Consider the following 11,172-nt stretch of genomic DNA (forward strand, 5'->3'; position numbering starts at 1 on the left):
GTCCTGCGGGCCCACCAGCCTCCTCCCCTTCGCTGTCATTGCCTCGTGCGCATCGCCCCATGGAGAAACGTTGTCTCCCTGCCTTAGTACAGCCTCGACCCTAACGCGACTTCGGGACGCCCACCCTTGGGCCCTGCTGTCCCCCAGGCCATACAGCCTCCTCGCCTCTGGCCAGCCTGCGCTGTGCCCGCGCCCGTGGGCCCCCGCTTCCTACCTGGGAGTCACCCCGCCCTCGAGGGGACACAGGCGGGACAAATGCAGCCGTAGGACTGGAGTGGCGACACTGATTCCGGTGCGTGCTGACGAAATGAACCGATCTTTGAGATTATGAAAATAAAGCTGCTGGAAAGAACCTGCCCGAGCCGCGTGGTTCCGTCAGAAACGGCCACTGGACGTGAATGTGCAGCCGGGCGCCCGCCGGCTCGAGGGGACGCCGAAGTCACCTCCGCCACATGGCTAGCCGGGCCTGGTGACCCTGGGGGCATGCCCGGCCCACACCGGCCTCGGCTCCGCCCCAGCCTCCAGGCCCCGCCCACACAGGTCTCCAGGCCCCGCCCTCCATCGACTGTTATTGGCTGCCAACCCGGACGTCCTGTTCAGTGGCGCGTCTCAAGGAGCTGGGCGAGGAGTTAGTGGTGAGATCTCGGGGCTCATTAGTCCCTCCGCCCATCAGTCACGCGGCGGTCCGCGGGCTCAGGAGGCGGGTTAGGCAGTCCCGGGACATGGCGGAAGGTGGAGGCTGGCAGGTAAGTGCGGTGGGACCCGGGGACCCGCGGGGCCAGGTCGGGAGGACGGAGATCAGGTCCGTCCGTGCGGGACGGGCTGGCGCTCACCGGGTCCCCAGCTCACTCCCCCGTCCCCGCAGCCGCCGCGCCCGTGCGAGGCCTACCGCGCCGAGTGGGAGCTCTGCAGCAGCGCCGGCCACTTCCTGCGCCACTATTACGTCCACGGCGAGCGGCCGGCCTGCGGGCAGTGGCGGCGCGACCTGGACAGCTGCCGCGAGTGGGAGGAGCGCCGCAGCGCCGAGGCCCAGGTGACCCGACCCGGCGTGCCGAGCCCTGGAAGACCAGGAACCAGCCCGGGGGCACGAGACGCTGGGAGAAGGGGGCGGGCCTTAAAAAAGGGGTTCAGTTCCAGCCTCCACGTGTACTGGGGAGCGTGCTTTGATTTATATCCTTAAAAGGTCAGTCTGGCTGCCACGCTGAGAGAGGATATGGTAGAGGTGCTAGGGACCAGTAAGGAGGGGGTTGTGATCCATACATTCAGCAGACACTTACCACTTGGGACGCTCTTGGGGATCCAGGAGTGATGAGAACACAGCCCCTGTCCTCCCGACTCCTACATCCTAGTCTAGGATACAGCGGTGGCCTGGAGCTGATGGGGGTGTGCGTGGGGGGGGGGGATGGAGCGAAGCTGTGAGGGCGCAGTGCTCACGGAGCGTGCGGGGGAGGGAGCCAGCAGGACTGCCAAGTGTAAAAGAAAATGACAAGTCCGAGATCAGTGGAAAACAGGAGAGGTAGTTTGCAGCCTATATGGCAAGAGATTAATAACCTTTGTACATATATATATATCTTTTAAAGATAGCTGTCACATATCTGTAAGAAAAATGGGAATTATTTCAGAATAGAAAAGTAGGCAAAGGGCACACAGAAGGAAAAGAAAAGAAAACCAAATAGCCTGATATATATTTAAAATGACAGTAACTGGTTACTGCCCAGCGGAATGTCCATAGGGGTTTGGAGAGTCAGGGCACCTGGGCAGTGTTTGTGGAATGTCAGGTTTTCTGATTATCTAAATGTCAAATGCATACCTTTAGATCCCACAGTTTTACTCCTGGAAGTTTATCCTAGGGAGGTAATTGGGTAACAACTGAAAATTCAAAATGTCCATTGTGTCACCATTTGTAATAGTGCAAAGACTGAAAGTGACCTAAAGTCCAGTAATAGACATTTGACCAGATAATGTCTTCCCCACCACAGAGAAGTACACAGCCATTAAGAAAAATAGATTGTAACCTATCCCCCTGTGGAAAGGTGCTCGCAGTATGTCACTTAATGAGAAAAGCAGGACGTGCACCAGCAAGGAGAAGATTATTCCTTCTTTAGGGAAATGGGTGATAGCCCTGAAATGCGGGCCTCAGATGGAATTGGGGAAGCTGTGAACTTCACCCTGGGAGGGAGGTCTGCAGGGCTTTCATATTTACTTTGCATTTCTGATCGCTTTTTAACAAGAACAGTACATTCCATTTGAGACAATAGAGCTTGAGCGAAAACAGATGGAAGATGAAATTCTACGTGTAAAGTGGCCAGCATAGCACCTGGCACCCCCTCAGGCCCCGTCATGGTTGTGACCTGCTGCCCTGGGTTTACTGGCCGGGGTGGTGGCACCCACTGTCGTGTGTGTGTGTGTGTGTGTGTGTGTGTGTGTGTCTGTGTCTGTGTCTGTGTGTGTGTGTCTGTGTCTATGTCTGTGTGTCTGTGTCTGTCCGTGTCTGTCTGTCTGCCTGTCTCTGGCCTCTTCCCTTCTCTGGCCACTCTTACAGGCTCATCTCTCCTCCTGGCTCAGCCCCCAGCCCCTCTTACCTGGTGAATCTGATTAGGTCAACCGAAGGCATCAAGCCCTGGGGCCCAGGAGAATTAAAAATATCCTCAAAATGGTCATCTGCACAGTAGGTTTTTCACAGTAGCTTGGAGAATGATCTAGATGTGTGTGTAGTAACCACCCCCACCCCACCCCACCCTGCACTCACCAGGGCTTGCTGGGCTGCACTTGTCATGTGTGTGGGTGGGCACTGAGAGGAGGGAGGTACAGGGCACCCGTGAGGCCACAGGTGACCGGGTCTCCTTTGCAGCGGTCCCTACGTGAGAGCGAGCAGGCGAGAGTCCGGGCTGCACGGAAGCACGGCCTGGTGTGGGCCCCCAGGCAGAGCCCCCCTGCAGACTGGCACCTCCCTCTGCCCCAGGACAACGACCGCTGACAGGCCCAAATAGTCCAGAAGGTCCCTGGGAGCTTCCGCCTGACGTGGGACACAGAGTCCCCGTCTCCAGCCTCGCCTGCCCCACCACACTCAGAGCCAGTTCACTCAGCGTGCAGCTCCAGGAAGCCAGGCACCCCTGCGTGTCCCTGTGGGTGGCCAACGGGCAGGCCTGGGGACAGCAGCAAGGAGAGGCCGTCCCAAGGACTGGGCTCCTCAGTCGAACACTCGAGGGGCAGCCCGGATCTGTGTGGATGCACAGGTGGCCCCGTATGGCCCTGGTCTGGTGATGGCCACGCAGTGCTGGCCGCAGGTGTCCTCCCACCGCGGGCACTTCCTCTGCTCCTCTGTAGGCGTGGGCGGCGTCACCTCCTCGGCCCACGGCTCCAGGACACACAACCTTGTGTAAAGAGGGTTCCTAGACTCTTGGCTGAAGACACCCAAGCCCAACACATGGAATTTTGGTCTCCTTCCCTCAGAATTTCCCCTGGTCATTTTTTGAAAATGTGGAATATATCAAAAGACATTTCACAGGTTTGATTCCAAACAGAAGCTGAAAATTAAATCCACAGTTTAATTTTGAAAGGGTTAGATTTACAACCTGACGTTGTGCTGGCCAGTATTAGAATTTTGTATGCTTACACTCTTGTAGATGTTTTTAAAATATATGTATTTGAACCAACGAGAACACTAGTTCTTTAGAGGTCTCTTTATTATGGGTGAAACGATTTAGCATCTGTGCCGTGTAACAGGCCCCAGCATGTGGTGCTGAGGGTCAGGCCTGCGGCATCTCAGTGCCTCCCTCACGATCTGGCTAGAGGTGGTGGTTCAACATCATTTTACTTATTCTTGGGGGCAAAATAATCCATCACTTCAGAAGGGCACACATTAAGAGAGTAAAATCTCCCATCATGTATGTTTGCTCTTGTGTGCCCCAAGTGTCCTTTGTGACTGTGTACCTGTGAGTGGTGGGGTGCCCACAAAGGACTCCCGCAGCAGAGGTGAGTATAAAGAAGACCCAGGGTACCCCCGTCGCAGGGGGGAGCCCTGGTGTGTCTGAGGCAACCAGCGTCCGTCCACCGTGGCTGTGTTCATGGGCATTTCTGGCCGAGGAGGAGGAGGAGGAGGGAAGCTGCTACAGCTCCACCTGTGTCCTTTCTCTGAAACCTAGGCAGGGAGGCCGTCAGCCGCTCCTGGTGGAGCCGCCCTCCTGCTGCTGCTGGGTTAGGGCCTTGGGTGCCTGTGGCCAGGTGCTGGCTCCATCAGGAGTCCTACAACTTCTTGGATGCTGAGCAAGCTCCACCGCAGATGATCGTCACCCTAGAAAATGTTCCTCTGTCCACCCATGTCCACCCCTCATGTCTGCACACCCTGGGACCACAGGCTTGAAACAGACAAATGGCTTCAGTCCCGTTGAGTTCAGGAGACAGACATGAACATTCAAACATCAGCTGTGAAGAAAATGGACAGTGACAAGGCAGAGCATCATCTTTCAAACTTTGGGGACAGAGCCCACAATGATAAACAGTTTGCGTTGTGACCTGGTGCATCCTGTTACATGGCGCGCTGTCACTGAGCTGGGCTTCAAGGAGCGGCACCTGCCCCCACCCTGTGAGATACTGCTGCTGGGCCTGGCTCCATTACATGACGCCGTGAAAGGACGTAATTATAGGGATGCGGACGATTATGGGGCCGGGGGTCAGGGACATGGGGCAGCATCCTATAGTGCAGGACTGCAGGGGTGGCTGTGCTGTGACACATGGACACACAGATGAGCACAGCCGCATCTGGGAGCCTGGACCTACTCTGGCTACAGTCTATCTCTGGGTGCTGGCATGACTGGCCCTGTAAGATGTGACACTAGGGGGAGCCGGAGGAACCACACACAGCACCTCTCTGTTGATTTCCAGCCTCTTGTCAATCTATGATTACTTACCAATAAAAGGTTAAAACAAAACAGCTGCCCATGACCCACTGACTTGATCATACCATCTCGTGGATGAAATCTGTAAGTTGGGAGGTGGGGGAGGCTCAGAGTCCGAGGCTAGATCTGGAGGAGGCTGGAGGCTTTAGGCAGAGAAAGGGCCACATGCTGATGAGGTGGGGACGGGGTGTGATTTTCCAGGGTTGGGTAGCCAGGGCCCTCTAGGAAAATGGATAATCTGAATTCTTACTCAGGTGGAGTGTTCCGCTGGTTTATTTGCACTAAGGTGGTGAAGAACCAAAGCCTTTCTGAGGTGGTGATGCAAGGGGTACAAGTGGACCTCTGCCTACACTGTACCCTCACTGTTAGACTGCATTATGTACCCCCAGTTCCTCCGGGGAAGGTCTAACCTCCTGCCGCTCTGAGTGAGACTATTTGAAGATGGATCTTTAAAGAGGTGCTTAATGTGAAATAGGGTTGCGTGGGTGGGCCCTAATCCAATGACTAGTGTCCTTACACAGACACACAGAGGGATGATCACATGGGTGCACGAGATGGCTGTCTACACGCCAAGGAGAGAGGCCTTGGGAGAAACCAGCCCAGCCGACACCTGGATCTTGGACATCCAGCCTCCGGAACTGAGAGAAATAAATGTGAGTCGTTTCAGCTCCTTGGTCTGTGGTGTTTTGTTCTGGTGCCAGGGCTCACTCATATACTCCCTGCTCCAGACTAACAGCAGCCTCTGCCCGGCCAGGCGTCATACCCTCCTGGAGGACACATGGCCTCACGCAGTGGGGTCCCTGCCACTCAACACTCTTCTCAGCCTCCCCCATACCCCCCAGCTTGAAACCCAGAGCCAGCCCTGCCTCTCCTCCAGGTGCAGGCAACACACAGCACAGCTGCACGTCCTTCACCTCCGTTCCTGGGGTCACTTTGTGCCTCTTGCTGGTGGCGTCTGCCTCACACAGTTGGAATCCTCCTTTTCACTGGAGGACAGTGGTCAATGTTTTGGCCTTCCTCTCCCCAGTACCAGGCCAAGAAGGGCAGCCTCCCAAACCCCCGTGCATGCTCAGGTGAATTAACTGTGACTCTGACCTAAGACAAGACACTTGGTTAAATGCATTTATTCACAGCAGGCCTGTGCCTGGGGGTGCAGGCTCCCGACGGCAGCGTCCTGAGGGCAGCTGCCTGCAGCTCTATCTCTTGAACTCCATCTGTGTGTACACCTTGGTGATATCGTGGTACCTGCCTTCTGGGGGTTGGTAGTTGGCGATCGGCGGTGTGTAGTCTGGCCCTTGTCTCTCAAAGGGAAACAGACTGGGGTCCCGCTTGGTGGCCTCGGCATGGAGTTCTGGGGCCGTGAGCTTCAGCTCCTGCAGAGCTTCCTGCTGGGCCTCGAGCAGGGACGCAATGGCGCCCCTCTCCATCTCATGCTCACACTGCTTGTACAGTGCCCATTTCTTCAGAAGCAGGGCTCTCCGCTCGTTCTCTTCAAAGGGGAGTTCCATTGGCGGCCGCTGCCTGGGAACACAGAGCCAAGGGCATGAACCTGGGGGCGCCAACCGACTGCACCGGACCCGAGTGTCCCCACTGCCAGACGCAGATGGAACTTAGGGACAAATTAAGGGACAGAATGTTGGATGTGGCAGCAGCGGCAACTGACACCTGGAACCACTGCCATTTTCTTTACGTGAAGAAAAGAAACAACAGTGCTCTCAGCAGATTGTGGCAGCACGTCCTCTGTGCCAAGCAGAGCCTGCTGGTGGGGAAACGTGGCTTTGGAGAAAAGTCAAATGGTGTTATGAAAACGGACACCAATATCCCAGGGAGTCAAAGCCTGTATCAGCCCTGGAGACCCAAAAAAGCACCTGCCTTGTCCCACTTACATGGCGAGGTACTACTTTATAAATGGTACGCACTTCTGACAAGAAGGCAGCAATCCCACCAACCCCACACACGACACATCCCAGCTCTGAGCATTTGCATCCTAGAGCAGGAGGCTAAGGGTTTCCTACCAGCAGGAAGGGGTAAGAGCTGCAGGCCCAGGGCCCCAGTCATCAGTCACAGCTAAACTCCTCTGCAAGAGCAACACTCCAAACTTGCTCCAGCATCTGCCCTGAGCTTCCTTCCCACAATCAGCCGTTCAGGAGCAGCGCCCAGGAATGCTTTCTCCACCTCCCATGAGACAATCCAGGAGAAGAGGACTCAGAACAGGGCCAAGCCAGCCCAAGCCTATGACCCCTTCCCATTACAGGTGTGAAGTGCAGACAGAACTTCCTGAAGGTCACAAAACTCCTTTGCTCTGAAGACCTCAACCCTAGAGGGCCCGTACCTCGCTTTATTTAAGAACTTGACGGGCGTGATAAAATCCTCAATGGGAACGAGCTCCTGGCTCGCCTTTTCCAGTCGTCGGATCCTCTTTTTCAAGCGCTCCTTTGCTGCTTGGTCTTTTTTAGGGTCCACCTTCTTCTTCTTTTGCAGAGGTTCTGCTCTAAAGGATAAAGCAAACACTAAACATTTTCCTCTTTGGCCTCGTGAACGTGTAGAGACATGGCACTAGGGAAAGTGCCTGCAAACTTGTACCGAGCTCTCCCTCAGGAAAGGACCGTGTGGGCCTGGCCTCCCATGCTGAGTGTGGTAGGGAGACGGCCTCCACGGGGGGTCCTTATGAGAACTGTGTGGGCACGGTCAACCCAGGAAGGCGTGGAAAAACTCCGTGGGGTGTCAGGGTATAAATTAAAGGGAAGTGCTCATCTTTAGTGAGGGGTTTCAGGTGGGCCTTGGGATAGCACTGAAAAGCGAAAATACCAAACTGATGAACTAGAAGCTTGTTACTCACATTACTTATTTATTAATTGAAGTATAGTTGATTTACAATGTGTTAATTTCTGCTGTACAGCATAGTGACTCATTTATACATATATACATTTTTTAATATTCTTTTCCATTAATGCTTTATGTCAGGATATAGAATATAGTTCCCTGTGCTACACTATAGGACCTTGTTGTTATCCGTTAGAAGCTCGTTACTCACATTTTAAATGGATTTGTGATTTATAAAAATGATTTGACTAAGAGAGACAGTATAATAAAAATAACTGTCAAGTTCCTGTTTATACTTTTTGAGATTTCTTAACAAATTTCCCTATCCTCGAGCACGGACAAAAGTCTGATTTACCCTCAGGAACACATCTCCTATGCTGATAAGTTACTATTCAGAACAACCGAATCTCTAGCATCAAGACTGAGTTTTATGAGTTAAGTCCCTAGAAAGTATTCAGGGTCCCAGGTGGAAAAAAGAATCCTCTCACCTCCCCCCACCTTTCCGGAGAGTAAGAAACGGAAGTGCTGTCTGTGCTCTTTAAAATTTTACACAAGAATCCCTTGAGAGCTAAGTAACTTTTCTTTAAACCACTTTTGCATTTAACTTTTGACCTCTGATTACAGATATAACAGTATTTCATATGAAAAGACATAAGGGCATCCATCTAAATTTAACTGAGAAACTTCGCAGACTTAACATCGAGCAACCTTGCTCGCTGGGTTCCCGTGCGCGAGCCCCCAGGCCGGGCCCGCGGCCGGGTTACCTCATGGGCACGAGTCCCCAGAACGACAGCAACGAGGCCCGCTGGTGCGCGTCCCTCGTCTGCGTCGGCCGCGCTCCCAGAAGCCTGGAAGAGACCGAGTGTGTATCAACGCCCGCTTCCCCGTTAAGGTCACTCACGAGCCCCGTAACTACGGGGTGAGACCGCCAAGGCCAGCAGGGAAGCTCTCAATCCGCGTCCCCGCGCACCCGCGTCCCGGCCCCTCCGCGCTCACCGGCTCGGCGGGCGCAGAGCCGCCCTCAGCGCCGCGGCCGCCATGCCTCCCGGTCGCCGACGGCCGCTTCCGGGCGCGCGCCCCTAGGCGGTCCGGCCCGCGGTGCGCCGCTCTCGGGTCCGACAGCCGCGCAGCCCCGCGCTCCCGCGTTCCGGCCGCCGCGTCTAGCCCTGCCTCCAACGTGGCCCCGCCCCGCGCCCGGCGCCTCGCACCTCGCGCCGATCAGGGGCTTCCTTCCCGCGGGCGCCGCTCCCTTGCCTCTCCCTAGCCGCTCGGCCTGCGCCCCGCGAGGGCCGAGACCAGCAGTGAGGCCGGCGGGGCCGAGGGGGCTAAGAGTCCGCGCACGAGAGGCGGCCTGGGCGTCCAGTAAACGCTCCGGCTCGTTCGCCGACGTCGGAGCCGGGCCGCGGTGGCTGCACCGGCGCGGCACGTGGCCTGCGCTCGCGGGCGACAAATGAACACGCGCTGGGGGCGGCGGAAGCCTGTTAATTAGTCGGCTCCGCACCGGCGGGCAGAGCGGCCAGGCCGTCTGCGCCGCCCGGCCCCGCCCGGCCGGGGCGCACCCCAGGTCCCGCTCGCCCGTCCGCGCGCTCCCTGCCGGCCGGCCCCTCGCTCGCGGCCGTGCGGGGCGGACCCGAAGAGGAGCCGCCTTCCCGCCCGGCCGGCTGAGGAGCCGGGCGGCCCGTGAGCGCGGGGAGCGGTTTCCCGCCGGGGCTGTTTGGCAGGTGCGCGCCGTGACTTCCGGCGTTGCCCGGGAGCCGCCGGAGGAGGAGCGGCGCGGGGGATGCGGCTGTGGCGGCGGCGGCGGCGGCCGAGCGCGGGGGTCGGCGGCGGCGGCGGCGGCGGCGGCGGGGGTCGCGGGCCGACGATGGCGCGGCGGCGCTGAGGGCGGGAGGCGGGCGGCGGCTGGAGGGCGGGCGGCGCGGGCGGCGGCGGCTCCATGGCCCGGGCGCGCTGAGGGACGCGGCTCTCGCCTCAGCCCGGCGGCGGCGGCGGTGGCGGCCGAACAATGAAGCTCCTGAAGCCGACCTGGGTCAACCACAATGGTGAGTGCGCGCGGGGGTCGCGGGGGGCCGAGCCCGGAGACGGGCCGTGGTCTGGAGCCAGGTGGGAGCCGCGCGCAGGCCTGCCCGCCTCGCTCCGACGCCGAGTGCCCGGTGCCCGCGCCGCGGGGCTGGCGGTCGCGGACTTTGTCCTCGCGCGAGGAGACCGGGAGCCGGGCACGTGCTCGGCCACGTCCGCCCTCGCCCCGGCCCTTGCTCCAAGCCCTCGGTCGCCCGCCCGTGGTCCGGGCAGGGTTAGCGGCCCGGCCCGGGGAGCGGCCCTGGGCGCCGGCCGGGATGTGCCAGGACGGTCCAGTGTGTGAAACTGGAGCGGAGTGGCCTTTCAGTAGCGGGGTGTAGACCTGGAATGGGCACGTCCTGCCATGCCAGAGGGACTGGATCTGGTGACAGTGCTTTAGGTGGGGGACCGTGATTCTGGGCTGAGATCCCCCAGCCCGAGGAATTACGTTCACACTGAGCTGGAGCATGAGGGCGACTCGGATGGGGCCTACGGGGCACAGGTGTGTGCTCGGAGAGGGCCTGCCTTAGCTCTGGGGCAGCGGCCCTAAAGCACACCCAGGGAGCGGACTCATCCAGTCCTCTGGTAGGGAAGAGACTCTGGTACAGAGAAGCGCGGTAACCAGCAGTTTTGCTGTTGTTCTACCTGGCTCGCACACTTGCTGCAGGAGTTGGCCTTCGCCCCCTAGGAAGGGGAGGGGAGCGAGCCCCCATCCCCTACTGGTAGCAGTGAGCCCAGGGAGCAATACTCCAGCTGAGGGCCCGCAACCTGGATGGCCCGACTGTTGGTAGGCAAAGAGTCACCCTGATTCTGTCTTGTTCCTCATTTCTACTTTGCTGTGCGACTAGAGGGAGCTAGTTTTCTTTTAGAACAAGTTGGGTAGATGTTTTTGCCTTTCTTAAGTGTGTTGCTTTTTAGTTTTGAACTTGATCTCAGGATGCTTGCTTTCTATTGCTGCAGCCTTTCCATTTTCTAGCAGGACATCCTTCTCGTTTTTCAGGGCCCGGGTGAGGTCAGGTCCCCTTTTCCTTTTGTTACCATTCCTCTTGAGTTACTCCACTAGATGTGCTCTGTCCCTGTGGGTGTACATTCCTTGTGCCCCTAGGGCGCAGACTGCCTCGCTTCCCTCTGCATTCCCTGCCACACTCAGCAGTGCCTTTCACGTAGAGGGTCTGCGATAAACGTTGGCTGAGCAGGTAAGAGGGCTGAGGTTGCCATAACTTACTAAGACAGCTGGGTTGACAGTATGTGAAAGCAAAAGCAGTGAACTCTGGTTTCATTTCTCCTGTGTTGGTCTCCAAGCGCATCTCCTGACGTGTAGTGTGAGATCTTTCCCTGGAGAACTGGGCAAATGTTCAGTAATTATAAATTATGGTGCTTGTGAATCAGGAAG

General features: G+C 57.4%; 2 protein-coding genes across 2 annotated transcripts; one reads left to right on the forward strand and one right to left on the reverse strand.

The window, feature by feature from the left end:
* Window positions 1–722: 722 nt before the first annotated feature.
* On the forward strand, window positions 723–2,977 carry C13H22orf39 (chromosome 13 C22orf39 homolog). Its single transcript, XM_065889484.1, has 3 exons — window positions 723–746; window positions 866–1,033; window positions 2,852–2,977. Exons 1-3 carry the CDS (start codon window positions 723–725, stop codon window positions 2,975–2,977), a joined length of 318 nt encoding a protein of 105 aa, XP_065745556.1.
* Window positions 2,978–6,094: 3,117 nt separating this feature from the next.
* Window positions 6,095–8,761, reverse strand: MRPL40 (mitochondrial ribosomal protein L40). Its single transcript, XM_065890514.1, has 4 exons — window positions 8,718–8,761; window positions 8,486–8,569; window positions 7,231–7,389; window positions 6,095–6,419 (listed from the first exon to the last, which is right to left on the reverse strand). Exons 1-4 carry the CDS (start codon window positions 8,759–8,761, stop codon window positions 6,095–6,097), a joined length of 612 nt encoding a protein of 203 aa, XP_065746586.1.
* Window positions 8,762–11,172: the final 2,411 nt, after the last annotated feature.

This window comes from Phocoena phocoena, chromosome 13 (assembly GCF_963924675.1).
Source record: "Phocoena phocoena chromosome 13, mPhoPho1.1, whole genome shotgun sequence".
NCBI classification, from domain to species: domain Eukaryota; kingdom Metazoa; phylum Chordata; class Mammalia; order Artiodactyla; family Phocoenidae; genus Phocoena; species Phocoena phocoena.